Source organism: Aquarana catesbeiana, linkage group LG05 (assembly GCF_042186555.1).
Source record: "Aquarana catesbeiana isolate 2022-GZ linkage group LG05, ASM4218655v1, whole genome shotgun sequence".
NCBI lineage: Eukaryota > Metazoa > Chordata > Amphibia > Anura > Ranidae > Aquarana > Aquarana catesbeiana.
Genome location: NC_133328.1, coordinates 69,985,450 through 70,005,925, shown reverse-complemented (window position 1 = coordinate 70,005,925; position 20,476 = coordinate 69,985,450). Strand labels below are relative to the sequence as shown.

The following is a 20,476-nucleotide window of genomic DNA, read 5'->3' as shown; positions in this document are numbered from 1 at the left end:
TTCCTCTGGAAAAGAAGTGCTTAGCCTGCATTTCTGCGTATGGCCATTCTGCTGCTAGGAAGGCTCCCTCCATGCCCGGGGGGAAGTCTGGGTTACTCCTAATAGGTGTAATCGCACAGTGCGAATTTGAAAGCGAGTGTACTCTACACGCCCTATCAAAAGCATGTAGGGTTGCTCCTATAAAAGAAAAAAGAAGAAAAAACTGCGCTAAGGTATTATGTGAAAAAACACAATAAATGCAAATTGCAGACTGAATGTCTGAAAAGGACATGGTGAAACAAACAACTACAGTACTTTCTTAGAGCAGATAAAGGTGGGGAGATACGAGGGGATCAGAGCTCCATTAGCCCTATGTGATATCTGTGGATGTTCAATGACCACCTGTGCACTCTGGATCTGAGTTTATCTATTTAGCTCCGGAGGGCTATCTCTGTACAAGCTTCACCGGACCCTCTGTAGTGGGGGGTCATGGGGCTCTGGTAAGCCGCTAATTTTCATCATTAGTGATGGATTTAACACAGTATCGTTCACGCTATGAAAGACTACATATGCATCACTATTTGATGGACTTTTTTTCAACATATAGTTTTTATTTGATCACTGGTGCTGAATCACTATATATATATTTTTGGACACTATATATTTATTTGTTTCATTCTTCAAATTTTGTTCTCAATGATTATTTTGTTTTTTGTTTTTTTATGTTTTAACACATCTCTTTGTGGTAACTCTTTCATGTCATTTATATTTCACGGATAGTATCATTGATTGATTACATTATTTAGTTAATGTAGCGCGATTCCATTATTTTCTTTTTGCTCCTATAAGAGGATGAGAGTGTACATTAGTCGGTATGTGTGTCCTTCGGAGCCAGGGAATGTATTGGAGTTCGGTACCCAAATAAATCAATTTTTCCAGTAACACCCAACCCTTGTATTTAGTATGGATCCGCCAATCCACCACCCGAGTGAGAAGAACTGCCCAGTAGTACCTCTGAAGGTCTGAGAGTCCAATTCCACCCCCCGACTTTGGTAAAACTAGCTTAGCCCACTCCACTCACGCTACCTTAGTTCCCCATAAAAAGGTTCTACACATGCGCTTATAAGCTGTGAAGAAGGAGGGCGGTAAGCGAATAGGGATAGTCCGTAATTTGTACAGTAAACGGGGGAGCACCGTCATCTTTAAAATTGAGGCCCGACCAAACCACGAGATGGTGGGGGCCTCCCACCTAAGTAGGTCCTGCTGTATAAGCCTCAATTCCGCCAGGAAGTTCTTTTCATAGAGATCTTGAAGTTTACTAGGAAGTTGGATGCCTAAGTATGTAATAGCATCTGCTTTCCAGCAGAATGGGAATTTCGCCTGACAGAGCTGTACTATACTAGGGGGTAGAGAAACATTTAGCGCATAAGATTTTGAAAGGTTCATTTTTAGGTTCGAGATGGTCTTGAACTGTTCTAACACTGGCATTAGATTGGGTAAAGACATCAGTGGGGATGAAAGAAAGAGCAAAATATCATCCGCGAAAGCGGCAATCTTATATTCCCGCCGATGCACCTCTATCCCTTTTATGTCCAGATTCGCACGGATGCACCAGGGGAGGGGTTCCAATGTGAGGATGTATAATAACGGAGATAGGGGACATCCCTACCTGGTCCCATTATGGATGGGGAAGGCGTCCGACAGGTGGGCGTTAACTCGAACTCTAGCCCTGGGCCTGGTATAAAATAAAAGTCTGCATACCGCTTCCCAGGCACATGGCTTCCAGGACCGCATCCATGTAATCCCAGGCCACCCTGTTGAATGCATTCTCCGCATCCATGGCCAGAAATCAAACCTCCCTATTGGTTGATGTAAGCCAATGATGCAAATTGAGGGCCTTAATGGTATTGTCCCTGGCTTCTCTGCCAGGGACAAATCCAACCTGGTCAAGTCCTACCCAAGCGGGTATATGATAGGACAAACGAGTAGCCAGGATCTTGGCAAACAATTTAACATCGACATTCAGGAGTGATATGGGTTGATAGTTGCTACATCTGCGGGGTCTTTGTTTTCCTTAGGGATTACCGAGATATAAGCCTCTAGTAAGCTACCTGAAGCGCATGGTGAATGGGAGAGGGCATTGAAGGCTTTAAGAAATTTCGGTGCCAAGAGGTCAGCAAAGCTTTTATAATATTGTGCTGAGAAGCCATCTAGCCCAGGCTTTTGCCAGGTTTCGTAGCCTTCAAGGCCTCCCCCCACTCCTCCAATGACAGTGGCACTTCCATGGCTTGCCAGTCATCAGTAGATAACGGCCGGGGGCTGTATTTGGCCAGAAATTCCTTTATGAGCTCCAAGCGCACATCCACCGATATGGGTCTGTGTTTGTATGATTCAAGATTATATAATTTGCTATAAAAAGAGTGAAATTGGTTAGCAATGTCCTCATTTCTGGAGTGGGTTACTCCTCCTGTGTCCACTATGTGGTGGATAGTGGATGCAAGTGTACATCTCTGTGTGAACCTTGCCAGTAACCTTCTGGGTTTATTGCCCTGTTTGTAAAATAGTTTCTGAGAAAGTACCTGTCTCTTCCGTGCCTGTTTAAATAGTTCCTCTAGGAGAGTCGCCCGCGTATCGGCTAATTCCTGGGCTACCCCTACTGCTAGTGAGCGTTTATGCTGTGCTTCCAGTAGAGCTATTTTGTCAGACAGGTCTCAGATTGCGATTTGATGTGCTTTTTTCTTCCTGGCAGTGATAGCTAACAGGCATCCCCGTACAACGCACTTGTGCGCTTCCCATTGGATCATGGAAGATACGTCTGGGGTGGTATTATGTTGGAAGTAGTCTTCAATGGTCTTAGTGACTTCAGCCAGGTCTCCCGGGTCAGTGAGAAGTGAAGCATCCAGTCTCCAGGTCCTGGTAGTCATTTCCCGTTGTGGAAACTGCAAAGTCAGTGTGATCGGGTGGTGGTCAGAGATGTACATACTCTCTATGGTCGCGTCCTGTAAGAAGGTCAAGTCTGTCTGGTGAATAAATAGATAGTCTAGCCTCGAGTAGCGGCTGTGTGGAGATGAAAAGAATGTGTAGTCTTTCCCCGGGGGCTGCAGCATACGCCAGGTGTCATAAAGCGCAAGGGAGGCTAATGCGAGCTTGGCTTGGTGTAAGGCAGAAAATGGGAGTGAGGAGGTACCCCTAGAGGTATCAAGAAGCGGATCTAGGGCCATATTGAGATCCCCCAGTATCAAAAGGCCTGTTTTAAACGTGGTGAGCTGTAGGAGGACCTCTTTTAGGAAGGTTACCTGTTTAGAATTGAGGCAATAGATGTTCGCAAAAGTCACCGGTCTATTTTTCCAGGTCCCTTTTAGGAAGAGGAATCTACCCTCTCTGTCAAGGACTTGGTCCGTGGGGTGGAACGGGAAAGATTTAGCAATCACTATGGAAACCCCTTTTGTTTTGGAGTTGGGACAAGTCGCATGATAGACCTCCGTGAATCGGCTATTGGATAAGCGAGGGATGGAGCCTGATTTAAAATGGGTTTCTTGCAGAAATAGCACTTGAGCCCTGAGGCGGTGTGCCTTGGCAAGAATACTGCTCCGCTTCTCCGGGACGTTAAGGCCTTTTGCATTCAAAGAATAGACCTTGAGGGATAAAGGGGCCGATGAGTGTGCCACAGAAGGAATGTTTCAGTGGTCAGAAGTGCTTATCAGTGCCACCCCCAAACTTCAGGGGGAAGGGGTCTAGAGGCTGGAAGGTAGGGGGGTAGAGAACAAAGGCCAAGGGCGAGAAACAAAAAAAGAAAGTGGGGGAAAGAAAGAGAAAGAAGAAAGAAAGGAAAGGGGGAGTTAATGAAAGAGAGGGAGCTACAGTCAAGGTTAAGCTCACTCCGGGAAAGCACACAGGGCTAACCAGTAACCCTGGAGAGGCTTACCCCCTGTACAAGTCAGTTACCCCCTATGCGGGGATCACAATAGAAATACCGGAGGTAATGCAGTCCAGCTGAGTAACCTAATGAGGGACGAAATTGAAGACTAAAGTAGCGTAAAACTTTTCCGGCTAGTTTCAAGGGGGATACCTGTCTCCTTGAGGTGGGGAAGAAACCTAGCACCTAAACAACTATATGCACACTTCCTACCATCCGGGAGCCCAAACGTGCTTTTAGGTTCATAGGTTCATAAGAGACCTCGGCTCTGCTAGGTGAGATGAAACCGCGCAGACCCTCCCACAATAGATGAGAAGGGCCCACATCGGCTCCTCCCCACCAGCAACCTAGGGAGCCTTGACGGGTCAGGAGTGCCACCCTAAATCAACGTGTTGCTTTGTAGTATAGGCCCACTTGTAGTTATATTAAGAAAAATAACGGGCAACAGTCTAAACAACTGACATTTTATCATATTAACATTTTAAACGTTTAGGCTGCCTCCATAGTGGCAAAATAGAAACGTCAGAGTCCCCATGTACAGGACCATCGCAAACCGTGATGGGTCCAGGGATTAGGGGCCCCAAAAGCCCGTAAATACCCAGGTTTAAAGGGATTCCTGCAATATCTGCCGGCAAGGAGGATGTAGAGCCCTACACCCCCTTGCCGCAAGAGAACCTCCACAGCTGTAAGGACCAGCGTGGGCCGGGTAAAGGCCTCACCTGTCTCTGGGATTTCTGGGACATCTTCCCCAACATCCATAATCGGTTATGGATGCAAGGGTTAGAGTTCACCATCCTCAAAGCATCCATGAAACAGTTACCATATCATATACAGAAGTGATATACCTCACAACATTAAACCAGGATTCAGTAGAGTACCATCCTGATGAGCCATGCTTGGCTCCTATCCGTAGTACCCATGAAGGTGATAATCTGTAAGAGTTTCTGAGTTGTCGGCGTATGTGCCGTGATAGTGAACTGATGAGTCCAGATCCTCTCTGTTCCCCAAAAAATAAAAAGGGAAAACCAGGGTGACATTGGGAGGGGAAGGGGGTGGATGACAGTAATGTGACACCAGTGTCAAAATGTCTGGTACTACCGTCACTGACAAAAATAGGCTGGATATAGGGCAGATGATCACCAATGATGTCATACAGGAGCTGCCCATACTTAGCATAGAGAGACAGTGTGGCTTGGGGGGGGGGGGGATACGCCTCTTCCCAAAGCTGGGCTGTCACCTTGTGCGGAAAAGTTATCTTAGTGATTGGGTTATAGCCGGGAGTGGTGCAGAGATGGCAAGGGTTCTTCTGAGGTAATCGCATACCTCTGCTTAGTCCCAGTTCAGAGATCCTAAGTAAAGTCACCTATCACATTCTCTGATGGTAGTAGTGCATGAGGAAGCTCGTGATGGTTCCTGGGGTATATAGGGGAGATAACTTCTGTCAGTAAGAGTATGATGTAAGGGGGAACAGAGTGATCAGGCAGAAATCACGTGTCAGGCAGTTCTGCATCACACGTTCGCCAAATGCAAGCACCATTGTCGACATTGAGTCTCAGCTTACCTCACAGGGTATGTTAAGGAGCATACATAGGGATAGGTACAGGCAATAGTACAGCTCACCATCTGGGATTCAATGGTCAGTTTTGTGCCTGGCAGGTAATGGGGAAACACGCAGGCTTTCGTCGTTTCCATATCTCCCCGGCGTCTTGGTGGTGAGTCAGCTGAAGGTCTGCGGCGACATTGTCTGCTTCTCTGCGACCTTGGGGTGTCTTCCAGTTGTGTGGAGAGCCAGGGTTAGGGTCGTAGAAAAGTTCCATACCAATCTGGAACTGGGATCATCGGAATTCCTAGGGTGTCGCAGAATGGCCTTAGATCTGCTGCCGTTCTCAGTTGGGCCGTGCGATTACCATTCATCACTTGAAGGTAGAATGGGAACTTCCAATGATAGAGAATGCGTCTCTCTCGCAGGACTTGTAGGAGAGGTTGGAGGTCCCTACTGTGTTGTAAAGTAATGGCGAATAAGTCCTGGAAGAGCTGGATACATGCCTCTTCATGTTCCAGGTGAGCATGATTGCGGGTCAGGCACAGGATCTCCTCCTTCTGGGTAAAGCTGACTAGGCAGCAAACAGCGTCCCTGAGTGGATCAGTATCCCTACCCCTTGGCCTCTGTGACATCTCTCCATCTCGACCGGTGCATCTGGTGGTCTACCTAGGAGGGTGTTGAAGATAGCCTAGACCACGGCTTGTAGTTGGGGGGCCTCCACAGATTCAGGGATCCCCCTGATACGGAGGTTGTGCCTGCGGCCCCGATTTTCAAGGTCCTCCATATGTCTATGCATGTCAATGAGATGTTGGCTATGTACAGACACAGCTTGCTGCACCTGATGGATGGCCGCGCCATGTGTCATGGCCGCCGCCTCCACATGTTCCATACGTGAGGCAGCGGCTTTGAGGTCCGTCATCAAGTCTGCGATTGCTGCCGTTAACGTGTTCTTAATGTCCAGGGTTACATTCTGGAGGTCCGCCAGGCACAGGAAGGGAGAGGAACCTGCGGAGGACGCGCCCTTCTGAGAGGGTTCAGGGGCGTCAGCAGCGGCTGCGTAGCCTGTGTAACTACAGACCGCGGCTTGAGGTGCATCCTGTGGGTCTGTGTGCTGAGTCCGGAACATCGCTGGAATGTTCCTACTCAGCTGGGTAGACGGGTCCAGCTGAGAGCGGGTGGCTGAGTGACTTCTACCCGTCATTTTACTGCTTGTGGGTGAGGTTTTAGCTGCTTACTTGGGATCCCGGACGGCGGAGCTCTCTCACTAAGCGGCCATTTCGCTCCGGTGCCAGGCCACGCCCCCAGAAGTAATAACATGCATTTTAACCCTTGCCAGGAGGATTGGACATTTGCAAACAAAAGACTGTAGACCGATTCAGGATAATCCTTCCTACTATCAGCACATCTCAATTTTTTGCTCGTGTTCCAAGAAGATGTATGTGTTTTCTTCAGCTCTGTTGTGTTAGACTATGTAATTTTTGCCAGCACTTTTTTTTTTCTTAAATCAAGACTCTTCTCTACATTGCTGATGGAGATTTGTTTCTTCAGTTGCAACTATCTGGCACAGTTGGCCTCAGCCTGACTTTTGGAGAAATGTGCCTGGACCTTGCTGGACTGAACATTGCAGGGATAGCCTGGATGCAACTTTCCAGTACTGGGTTCTACTTTCAAGACTAGAATAATAAAAAATAGATCTAGAGCACATTCCAGGTTCAGAGAGACTGGCTTTGCCTCAGTGCTTCCCCGTCTTGTTGAGTGAGCTGAGCACTGGGAGCTACCTCATTTGCGATGATTATTCTCCACTTGTTTTTGCCAGGGAAGGGTTTTATAATGTGCTAATGAGCACTGATATCATCTGCTGGGTGGCGTTTCACACACTATGTGTGTTTGCTGCCATAAAGCATCACAAAAGCATCTCCCTGTTGAGTCCTCTCAGCCACTGATTCTGTCAGACTGATTTATTTTCTTGTCATCTCAGATGGACCCCGAAAGGGTGCACTGGCTTCTTGTTAAACTAACTGTAGATGGCTCAGAAAGACCATCATCCAAGCCTATGGTCTCAAGGATCAGGCTCTGCCCTTTCCTGTCAAGTCATACTCTGCTCATTCTATGAGGTCTTCTTTGGCTTTTCGGCATCAGCCAACTGTTTCTTGGTTCACATGTTCTACCAGGTCAACATTTCAGTCTGGTCTGATGCCAGCAAATGGTGCAAGGTCCTTTAGGCTTGAGCTGTAGGTATCCCCCAGTTCTATTCTTTTTTTTTTTTGGACCTGTTGGTATCTGTTTGCTGTATTACCCACCCCTCAGTTTGACTGTTTTTGGGCATCCCAAAAGTTGGAAAAGTATGAAAATTGGATTTTTGTACTTGCTGTAAAATCCTTTTCCTGAAAACCATTGAGGGACATAGGTCCAGGTCCTCTGTTTATGATTATGCTCTTTGTAATGCCTTGCCACCAAATGGAGACCTGGTAGTATGAGGGGTTATCCTGGGCTGGCCTTAATTTGTTTGTTTGCTGGTGTGTAATCCTCTTGTAGGCAACAGTATAACTCGATGTTTAAAGTGTAACTCCACTTTTCTTGAGAAAAAAAACATTCCCCTCTGGGTGATCTATGTACATTAAAAGGATTTAACAAATTTCGTTGCAGATTCCTACCTTTTGTTATTCTGAAGAAATCACTGTTTGTTCTTCTGTGCCTCTGGGCTGAGTGAGCCTAATGGGAGTGGTTTCACAATTATCAATCAGCTGTGCACCTGCAAGTCTCTAATGGGGAAAGCTGTTGGGCCTGCATCCCTTTAGACATGTTCCTATTGGGGGTATCTCACCAAAAATTACATTCTTGTTCCAGGAGATGCCTGAAATCTGACTTGTATCTTCGGACAGGCTTCTGGGGAAATCAGTGAGCCAATCACACAGCGGGAAATTATGTTTCTGGGGGGCGTTCTGTACACATTTTGTGTACAGAACACCTCTAGGTAGGCATATTGCATTGCATTTTCAGAAAATTACAGCAACTGATTGATTGGAAATGGAAAGGTAATTTTTAATAACATTCAATTACAATATTATTAGTGTCGCAATTCTATACACTATATTATTTTTTCTTTATTTGCTATTTTTTTCCCCATGAAAGTGGAGTTACCCTCTAAAGTAGTTAAGTCTCAAGGTTTTTCACCTTAATGCATTCTATGCATTAAGGTTAAATGCATATGCCTGATCTGATCCAGCCCTGTGCACAGGTGCAGCAGCTCTAGCCGCTGTCTCTCTCTTTGGATTGATAATAACAGGAGCCATTGGCTCCCGCTGCTGTCAATAAAATCCTGTGACACGGGAGCGGGAGCAAGTCCGCACAGTGCCCCAAGGAAAAGCGGCTTTCTGTGGGGGACCCCAGATGAGGAGGAGGAGCCAGAAGGATCAAGGCTGCTCTGTGCAAAACCCTTCCACAGACCAGGTAAGTATAACATGTTTGTTATTTTTATTAAGAAAAAGTTTTGCAAACATTTTAAAGTGTTACTAAACCCACAACAGTAAAATCAATCTGTATATGCAGTAAATCATGCTTGTTATACTCACTGTGGAACCTAAGGGGTTAATCCTCTGCATCGTGTAAAAAGGCTGTTCGATCCTGTCTTCTGTGATCACCTCCTTCTTCCACTGACTCCAATATAAATCCTGATATTTACAGAGCCAGGTGACAGTCTGCACATGCTCAGTTTGGTGTGTATTGCTGGGGAGTTTTTTCTTGGGAGAGTGCATGTGATCAGCACAGTGCCAATCAGCACTATCCAGACAGAGGGTTAGGGGTCCTGCATCCTCACAGGACAATCGTGGAAGAATGAAAACTCATCCTACAAGCTTTAACCAGACACTGATAGAAGTCACAAGACTGCTATATACTGCTGATGAGAAAAGGTATTTAGCAGTTATATTTACTAAATAATTGCATTTCCATGTTCTGTGTACCGTGGGAGACCAGATATAGTGAATGCAGGGTCCTGGGTTTAGTAACACTTTAACAATTTTCTGTGTCGCTCAATGGACTCCCAGAGAAGGATTTTATGGTGAGTGCAAAAATCCTATTTTTTTCATGCTCATGCTCATGCTCCAGAGTTAGGATTGAACATTCCTTTATAAGCATGCACTGTTCTGTAGTTGGGTTGTTACTCAAAGACTCTGCTACCAGACAGCCTGCCATTTGACTTTTGCTTCTGGATGCAGGAAAGAACTTTGGAAAAGTGAATTCCCCTGAACAAGAAGTAACAATCAAGGATAGCTGCAGACAGAAATGGAAAGGTGTTTGCTAATTACAAAATGGCAAATATGGAAGTTACGTGTGTCGGTTTTCAAACTGGATTCTTCCCTAAACATGTCTTTTGTTACAGGAAATGGAGTCTGCAAATGTAGAGTTTGCGAGTGTTTCCCCAACTATTCTGGTAGTGCTTGTGATTGCTCAGAAGATACACTAACGTGCATGGCATCTAATGGTCAGCTATGTAATGGAACAGGAATATGTGAATGTGGAAGGTGTAAATGTACAGACCCCAAATTCCATGGATACACATGTGAGATATGCCCGACCTGTGTCAGTGATTTTGCAGAACGCAAGTGAGTATTAGAAAGGAGCACAATTCTCCTTCACAGGAATTGTGAAAATGAATTTTAGTTCCACTAAATTTATTGATATGCTACTTTTCATCTCTAAAGCAAATCTTGGGTCCAAATGTAAATTGCATATGTCTTGTACCTAACACCATGTGCATATTAAGCCTTTTTAGTGGCAACTTCCCCACTTGCCTACAATCACCTACTTCTCTGTAGCTTTCACCTCCATTATTGTACTGTACTGTACTATAGCTGTAACTATGCAGCTTCTGATGTTACCACTGAGGTTTTAAAGTCCCCAACACATATTTTGTTGCTTCACAATGTTATATTTAACCACTTGCTTACTGGGCACATATACCCCCTTCCTGCCCAGGTCAATTTTTAGCTTTCAGCGCTGTCACACTTTGAATGACAATTGCGTGGTCATGCAACACTGTACCCAAATTTAATTTCTTCTGGTGTTATTTAATCACTACTGGTTTTTATTTTTTGCTAAACAAACAAAAAAAGGCCGAAAATTTTGAAAGAAAATCCAAAAAACTTTTTCATAGTTTGTTATAAATTTTTGCAAACAGGTAATTTTTCTCCTTCATTGATGTGCACTGATGAATCTGTACTGATGGGCATTGATAAAACGGCACTGATGGTCACTGATAGGTGGCACTGACCAGGAGGCATTAATGAGGCTGCACTGATAGGTGGCACTGATGGGCACTGGTAGGTGGTACTGATAGGTAGCACTGATAGGTGGCACTGATTGGCAGCACTGATGGGCACTGATTGGCAGCACTGATGGGCACTGGTAGTTGGCACTGGTGGGCATTGGTAGGTGGCATTGGGGGGCACTGCTTAGCAGCACAGGTGTGACTGTGTGGGACTGATAGAAAAAAAGATTACAGCGCACACATACAAAAATGACATTTAACTCCTACAAGACTATTTAAAAACATCTGAGCATATTCAGAAAATATGGGTATTTAGTTACACCATATGGCCATATAGTGCTAAGCCCACTACTACGTCAAAGTACTCCAGTATCAGTGGGTCCTACGTTATCCATAGAATGGAAGATCCTGCTTCTCTGAACCATGGGAGAAATACACTCCTCTATATGGGAGAACTAAAAGGACTCCTCCTATAACACAGGTGGACACTAATAGGAGGCAATCATGGGGGGGGGGGGGGGTGTGCTCCAGCCCAAGGGGATTTGGTCAGAATCTGTACCCTAGACAAAGATTTGGGGGGCACACTCTAAAAAATGCATTAAAGTTGGTGCAGCCATAAGACCATACAGACAGAAAAAAAGATTACAGCGCACACATACAAAAATTACATTAAACTCCTGCAAGGCTATTTAAAAACACCTGAGCATATTCAGAAAATATGTGTGGGACTGATGTCTCTTTTTACATGAGCCGGTAATTTCTCCTTACTCTGTCAGTCTTAGTCCATAGGGTTAAATATTGAGTTGGCCCACCCTTTGCATCTATAACAGCTTCAGCTCTTCTGTGAAGGCTGTCCACAAGATTTAGGAGTGTGTCTATGGGAATGTTTGGTCATTCTTCCAAAAGCGCATTTGTGAGGTCAGGCCCTGATGTTGGACGAGAAGGCCTGGCTCGCAGTCTCCGCTCTAATTCATCCCAAAGGTGTTCTATCGGGTTGAAGTCAGGACTCTGTGCAGGCCAGTCAAGTTCATCCACCCCAAACTCGCTCATCCATGTCTTTATGGACCTTGCTTTGTGCACTGGTGCGCAGTCATGTTGGAACAGGAAGGGGCCATCCCCAAACTGTTCCCACAAAGTTGGGAGCATTAAATTGTCCAAAATGTCTTGGTATGCTTCTCGTCCAACATCAGTGCCTGACCTCACAAATGCACTTTTGAAAGAATGGTCATACATTCCCATAGACACACTCCTAAACCTTGTGGACAGCCTTCCCAGAAGAGTTGAAGCTGTTATAGCTGCAAAGGGTGGGCCAACTCAATATTTAACCCTACGGACTAATGCCCCGTACACACGGTCGGACTTTGTTCGGACATTCCGACAACAAAATCCTAGGATTTTTTCCGACGGATGTTGGCTCAAACTTGTCTTGCATACACACGGTCACACAAAGTTGTCGGAAAATCTGATCGTTCTAAACTCGGTGACGTAAAACACGTACGTCGGGATTATAAACGGAGCAGTGGCCAATAGCTTTCATCTCTTTATTTATTCTGAGCATGCGTGGCACTTTGTCCGTCGGATTTGTGTACACACGATCGGAATTTCCGACAACGGATTTTGTTGTCGGAAAATTTTATATCCTGCTATCAAACTTTGTGTGTCGGAAAATCCGATGGAAAATGTGTGATGTAGCCTACACACGGTCGGAATTTCCGACAACAAGGTCCTATCACACATTTTCCATCGGAAAATCCGACCGTGTGTATGGGGCATAATACTGGGATGCCATTAACGTTCATGTGCGTGTAAAGGCAGGTGTCCCAATACTTTTGGTAATAGAGTGTATCAGGAATATGAAATGTTGGGTTTACGTATTGTTTAAGGGCTCCATCACCATCAGACTCTACATTATTCAACTGGCCAGTGGTTAATAAAAGGAGGGAGGGCTCTGCCCACAGTCAGACACAGTTTGGATGGGAAGAAAAACACAGAGAAGATCCAGCATGCAGTCTCCGGCCACTGCACAGAGCTACTGCAGCTGCTGCTGCCAGAAGGGGAATTGTCATTTTTGCCTAGAGAACAGACTTGCTCACACACAGTATGTATGGGAGGAAAGACACAGACAGCCAGTAAGATGTAGGGGGATTGCTGGAATTTGCAGTTCCTTCTGAAGATACCATTCCTGGACTCTGCCAATTATGGAATCTGCCAAAGATCGACTCTCTCCTATGTAAGGATGCTGGGGCAGCCACAAACACAAAGTTAGGGACCAGGGATGTTAGGGGTTCTTTGAGTAGTTATCTTTTCATTAACACATTTTCTTAATGTTCCATTTGGTGCAACTAATTAAGGAACCCTGACAGCATTACAGTTGAAATAAAGGAATTTATGTACCGAGCAATATTGTATGTACTGTATTTACTGCACACAGTATAGCCTATACAAGAATCAATATTTTTCACTCTTATGCCACGTACACACGGTCCGACAACAAAGGTCCAACGGTCTTTCTGACGGACTTTCGACGGAGTTACGACGGACTTTCTAACGACCGGACTTGCCTACACACCATCACACTAAAGTCTGACGGATTCGTATGTGATGACGTACGACCGGACTAAAATAAGGAAGTTGATAGCCAGTACCCAATAGCTGCCCTAGCGTCGTTTTTTGTCCGTCGGACTAGCATACAGACGAGCGGATTTTTCGACCGGACTCGAGTCCGTCGGAAACATTTGAAGCATGTTCCAAATCTAAAGTCCGTCTGATTTTCGACCGAAAAAGTCCGCTGCAGGTCCAATGAAGGTCCAATGAAGCCCACACATGGCTGAATTGTCCACCGGACTCGGTGCGTCGGACCAGTCCAGTCGAAAAGTCCGCTCGTGTGTACGTGGCATAATGGTCCTGTAAATATGACCAGTCTGTGCGCAAGATCAGTCTATTTTTAACGGAGAACTCCATGAATATGCAAGTTTATAAAGGTGTTGAGTCCAATGAGGTGCATGCCACCTTGTGGACTTATCATTCTCTGCCCCCTCCCCTTCACTGTCCATTCCCAGAATACTTGTATTTTGTGAATGGGTTCACATTACCCTTTCTTAATTGGACAAGAGAAAAAGAAGGGCAGGCAGAGTGGCTGCAAACAACTCTGCAGTTGCTGCATCATAGACCCGAAGGTCCATTGTCGGAGGTGCCATACACCTTGTTACACTTTATAAGCCAGCATATTTTTTTTTTAAAAAGTGCTGCAATTCCTCGAGTTCAGCTTTAAACACTTGTAATGCCACGTACACATGGGCGGACTTTTCGACCGGTCTGGTCCGACAAACTTTCCAGCGGACTTGCGGCGGACTTTTGACGGACTTCCGACGGACTTTCTAATGAACGGACTTGCCTACAAACGATCACACCAAAGTCCGATGGATTCGTAGGTGATGACGTACACCGGACTAAAATAAGGAAGTTGATAGCCAGTAGCCAATAGCTGCCCTAGCGTCGGTTTTTGTCCGTTGGACCAGCATACAGGCGAGCGGATTTCTGGGTCCGGCGGAGTTACGACGTAAAGATTTGAAGCCTGTTCCAAATCTAAAGTCCGTCAGATTTGCGACTGGAAAAGTCCACTGAAGATCCGGTGAAGCCCACACACGATCGGATTGTCCGCCGGATTTGGTCCGTCGGCGTCCATCAGACCAGTCCGGTCGAAAAGTCTGACCGTGTGTACGCCCCATTAGACGTAAGAGATATTACATGTTGGGTAGTAATTTACACTTCACTCAAGAACTGTTTTACACTACAAGAAATGTATTGCACTTTATAGTAATCATAAACATGCAAAGAAAAACAAGGCGGCAAAAAATAGTGAAGCCCGTAAGGTAAAAAGGAAATGAATTTCACCACATCCAATGTGCCAGAAGAAAGAAAACACCCAACACCCAGGTATGTCTCGATCTGCTTACCAGCTATCGATTTGTAATGAGCCTCAAATCAATCAATCACAGGAAGTGCAGGTGTCACTCTCCATGGGGTCACGAGTAGTCAGAGGGTTCAGTACTCAAACGACATATAGCCACCATATGAAAGATTTCCAGAGACAAGACTGAAGTCATAGGTTGTCACTCCTCAGCTATTCAGCATTACTCATAAACATGCAAAGAAAATCAAGGCGGCAAAAAATAATGAAGCCCGTAAGGTAAAAAGGAAATGAATTTATTGTAATTCACTTACAGGTATGAAGAAAATGCAGTCATCATGATATAAGACAGATTCTGCGGTCATCAGCGTGCTTGCATCAGCTAGCCTGACATGTTTCATCCGAACGGATATCATCAGAGGCGTGGCCAAATGATGCAAGCACACCTAATATATACTTATCCCAGTTTTCAGTCACCAGGTGTTAGTGCTCACAAAGAAACACAAAACCTGGAGCTGTGAGCAATGAACGTATGGATGAGCAGCCGCGCATGCGTACTATTGCCGTCCATCAAAAACCAGAGCAGTCACGCCTGCGCACTACGTGTGGACAAACAGCCGCACATGCGCACTACGACCGCCCGTCCAAAATAAGAGCAAGCTACTTAAGACAACATCCGGGAACATCCCGGAAGTGACGTCAGATGCTACGCCATCGCCATGGATTAACAGGCAGCTGCGCGAGCCCACGAAGGCATATAGTGACACCATCCGGGAGGCTGACTCAAGGCTTTCGCCAACCCGGAAATTATGTCACTGGAACGCAGCAGTGATCGATTACAAGCCAACCAACTGAGCACTGTGATAAAAAATAAATTAAAAACAAAGAATGGATAAGGACCTGACAGCGCAGATAAAACTTAATGGTGCTCTGTCAGCACCTTTTTCTGTTGGAAGAGGTACGAGGCAAGGCTGTCCGCTGTCACCGGCTCTATTTGCTTTGGTGATGAAACCACTTTCATCGGCCCTCAGACAAGCCAACGGGGTTAGGGGCATACAGGTGGGATACATACATGAGAAAGTTGCTTTATACGCAGATGATCTTATTCTTTTCTTGAGTGACCCTGCTCAGTCCCTACAAGAGACGCTGACCATTCTTTCAAATTTTACTAGTTGCTCGGGACTCAAGGTAAACTGGGATAAATCCCAAATTTTACCGATAGATAAAGCCACAAAGGACGTAGCAGATCCCAACCTCCCCTTACTATGGACAGACAAAATAAATACCTAGGTATTCACATCTCTACATCTACCTCTGACTATTATACCCTTAACTTAGAACCACTGATACAAATGACGAAGACAAGATTGAAGGCATGGGCACATCTCCCCCTCTCCTTAATCGGGAAGATTCATTTATTTAAGATGAAGCTTCTGCCTGAATTTCTCTATGCCCTCAGACATGCCCCTGTATGGATCCCCAAAAAAGTATTTAGCCTGATAAACACCATTCTATTATCTTTCCTCTGGGGAACCGGTCCTCCGAGATTTAGGCTGACGGTGCTACAGAGACCTTGGGGAGAGGGAGGCCTGGCTTGCCCTGACCTCCATTCCTATTTTGTGGCGACTCTGTTATCCCACGCCCACAACTGGCTGGTCTCTGATGAGTCCAATGAAGCAGTGGTCCTGGAAGCAGCACATCTGGGGTCATATGAGGCACTATAGAACCTACTTTACCGGGGTCCCAGAGCTCCCTTCCCTCTTACAACGGCAATTAAGGCAGTCATACGGCGTGGTCGGTGGCGAATTCCATGCGCCCCATACCTTCTGGACACATATCTCTGCATAGCCCTCTTTGGTTTAACCCGCAATTGTCAGAATTCGGGTCCATTCCCAACCCTGGTGTATGGGCATGCAAGGGCATCAAATATATAAATCAGATCTGTTTTGAAGGACGACTACAGACTTTTAACAGGTTGAAACAACAACATAAATTACCTAACTCACACTTGTTTAGATTCCTGCAGCTTAGGCACGCCTTTAACACTCGGTTTGAAAATGCTCAAGTGGCCTTTTACACCTTGAACTCTGCTCAGGGACGAAGCTCTATCTAATCCCTTATCCACCATATATAAAGCGTTACTCCATAACGTACACACAGGACTAGAAAACCTTAAGGCAAAGTGGGTGGTCGATTTCCCTACACTATAACCAGAAGATTGGGAAGAAATGTGGGAGTGTCCCTTTTCACAGCTAGTATCAGCTAGAGATAAATTAGTGCAATTTAAAATAGTACATAAGGTGTATTACACGCCCGTGCGCCTACACAAAATCTATCCATCTATTCCTGCCTCTTGCTGGAGATGCAACTCATCCTCGGTGGACTTCATTCACATTTTCTGGAGCTGTCCTCAGATTGAAACTTTTTGGGTCGAGGTCAGGGCAAGGGGTGGGCAGGAGGGGCGGCTGCCCCTGGCGCAATGGTTTGTTGCAGGGAGGGGGCATCCTAACCCTAAGAGAAAGGGGGGGCGCAGTTTGGCATCTTTGCCCTGAGCGCTGGATGACCTTGTCCCAACACTGGTCGAGGTAACCAATTTTATTTTGACTATCACCACTGTTCCTGTACCATTGTCTGTAGAGGTATGTCTGCTGGGACTTGTGGAACCACTGGCCCCATGCCGGGCAATTAGAACCCTGCTAGGATTATTACTTTACTATGCCCCTAAGTCGGTAGTACTCGGGTGGAGGGCCTCATCCGCACCCTCATTAAATTTTTGGAAGAAGTTAGTGAACGCAGCTCTACCACTGTACAAGGCTACCTACCTGTCATGCGGTTGTGCCAAAAAATTCCACAAAATATGGGATATTTGGACGGACTCCCTGTCCACTAATGCAGACTCGATGGACGATTAGTAACGTTCTAAGTACCGAGAATGGTCCAAGTGACATCTCTGATCTCATAGCATTACTGGGTTGCTAGGTCAATAGTTATGGGGAGGGGGGGGGAAGCAAATATGTAACTGTAATGTACACTATATTTCATAGGTAACTAAAGTAAGCTTTGTAGGGTATGTGTAGAATTGGAAGATTGATTTGGATATTCTACACAGGTGGTTGAGCGTACAGTGGTTTAGGTAGTTTTTTTATATATCTTCATATATATATTTTATTTTTTTTCTTCTTTTTTCTTTTCTTAGTTTTGTAGTTGTAGTGACCAAGCCTGGGTATGCCCAATAGGCTCTGTATTGTTTTGTATTTACCTTGAAATTACAATAAAAATAACTTTAAAAAAAAACAAAGAATGGGCATGCGCTGCAGTGGAATCAAATCAGAGATACCATAATACACACACAAATTGGGGTAAAAACAACTAAAATATGTAAATACATTAGTTATAAAAATAAAAATATTTAAGGCAATATAGAAAAGAGAGGATAAAACGAATATCATGGAGGCTCACACAAGTCTATAATAGATAATGCCTTAAAACATTAAATGCAAATAGAAAAAATTAAGACTAGGAAAAAAATATATATATATATGTATACAAAGGGATAAAATACACATATATATTTATATATATAAAAGGTATATATACAACATCTAATAAAAAACGTGAATAGAAATAAAACTTTAGCTATTATTAATAAAACAATTCACGTCCCAATCGACATTCATTTCAAATGGAATATAACTTTTGAGATCATAAATCCAGCGAGTTTCAAGCCTTGATATCTCTCTTTTAGACAAGCTCCCTTACCAGTGGGGATTAAATCTATCAATGGCAATACGTTGTCTTCAGTGGCTTGCTCTTATTTTGGACGGGCGGTCATAGTGCGCATACCAGCTGTTCGTCCACACGTAGTGCACAGGCGTGACTGCTCTGGTTTTTGACGGACGGCCGTAGCGCCGGTTTTGTGTTTCTTTGCGAGCACTAACACCTTGTGACTGAAAATTGGGATAAGTATATATTAGGCGTGCTTGCATCATTTGGCCACGCCTCTGATGATATCCATTCGGATGAAACATGTCAGGCTGGCTGATGCAAGCACACTGAGAACCTGCGGAATCTGTCTTATATCATGATGACTGTATTTTCTTCATACCTGTAAGTGAACTACAATAAATTAATTTCTTTTTTACCTTGCGGGCTTCACTATTTTTTGCCGCCTTGATTTTCTTTGCATGTTTATGAGTAATGCTGAATTGCTGAGGAGTGACAACCTATGACTTCAGCCTTGTCTCTGGAAATCTCTCATATGGTGGCTATATGTCGTTTGAATACTGAACCCTCTGACCACTTGTGACCCCATGGAGAGTGACACCTGCACTTCCTGTGATTGATTGATTTGAGCCTCATTACAAATCGATATCTGGTAAGCAGACTGAGACACACCTGAGTGTTGAGTGTTTTCTTTCTCCTGACACATTGGAAGTGGTGAAAGGTTCTTCGTTATTTGCTCATCTTCAATGAATGAACTGTTCATTTACATTTGCGCTGCATTTTGGACTATATCGTATTTTTTGTTCAGTGATCAACGAACTGTCCTGGCTGCTTTTGACATTGATATACACACTATAGCTTTTGCATATGGTTTATATTGACCATAGCGCTGATACTAATCTATTTATGTTTTACTTTATAGTAATGACTTTACTCTAATAGCTCTGCTTTGTGTTTGGATCCCTTTTGGCTTCACAGTATGGTGAGATGATGCATTGACATATTTTGTACTGTAAATTTTAGTAAAGCCTTGTCGTAACACTGGCCTATGTCACTCTTTTTCCAGGTGAAAACCCCATCTATAGAAGTGCAACAGTGGTGAATCCTAAATATGAGGGAAAATGAATATGATTACTTTTTTTCAGTATAAGTTGAAAGAAATTTGAAATTCTTACTAAAACTGTATTACATTTTCTATGCTCTGCTGATGTTTTGGACACTGCACTCATATTCTGCACACGGCACTAATAATGTTTTGCACATATTCACATTCTTTACACTGATAAGAATCTAGCCCTCCTACATACTGCCTACATGTGTAATATTAAGGTGATACCTTCGTAAGCATGGTTATAAAAAACTTCAAATGCACCGAATAAATAGAACAGTTATTTGGAAAGATGCTGAGTGTTTTTTTGTCCGGTCTCTACTGCAGTAGTTTTTATTAATTTGGAACCACTGATGAATATTAGGATACAAGTTGCCTATCTGTATCATTTCCAAGACAATGGTCTGCCGGGCTGTATGCAAAGTAGCATCTTTGTTTCTGTTCTGTGCCCACCACCGATATCTGATGGGTAAATCTGCAGCGATTTACTGAAAATTACAGGGTTTGATATTTGAATTTTCACAATGCACAGTTTATGTTAAAAAAATCAAAAACATTCATATCAGGTTTTCAATAAATTGTAACTTGTTAAAACAATTTAGACCAGATAGAGTTTCATCGCCATAGACCAGAGGTAGGCAACCTTTTGAGCACAGTGTTCCGAAAAATGTTTTCAATCATGTTATAATCAAAAAATGGCAACTTCACACTCTCAATCACGAAAAGGATTTTTTATAAAGTAAATGCTGTAAACGATTTTAGTAGTGAGAAATTAAAATCCTGCACTCCCACGTCTCAGATCAGCCCCAATTCCTGCAGCTCCACACCTCAGATCACTGTACCCCCTGCTCATCTGTCCCACCACTGTAACCCCCTGTACATCTACCTCACCACTGTACCACCCTGCTCATCTGCCCCACCAATGTACCTCCTTTCTCATCTGCCCCACCAATGTACCCCCTTTCTCATCTGCCCCACCACTGTAACGCCCTGCTCATCTGTCCCACCACTGTAACCCCCTTGCTCAT

The 20,476-nt window shown here is 44.5% G+C and overlaps 1 protein-coding gene across 5 annotated transcripts in view; it reads left to right on the top strand.

Moving 5' to 3' along the window:
- Nucleotides 1-19,739, top strand: part of LOC141144316 (integrin beta-1-A-like) — a 119,132-nt gene extending 99,393 nt beyond the window's left edge. For 4 of the 5 annotated variants that reach the window (XM_073629873.1, XM_073629875.1, XM_073629876.1 and 1 more), the window contains 3 exons: nt 9,820-10,042; nt 19,263-19,322; nt 19,407-19,739. In XM_073629873.1, the coding sequence (XP_073485974.1) occupies nt 9,820-10,042; nt 19,263-19,322; nt 19,407-19,410 (287 nt within the window). In that variant the 3' untranslated portion in view covers nt 19,411-19,739. The remainder of the gene's footprint in view (nt 1-9,819; nt 10,043-19,262; nt 19,323-19,406) is intronic. The other variant, XM_073629874.1, reaches the window with a different exon arrangement.
- Nucleotides 19,740-20,476: the final 737 nt, after the last annotated feature.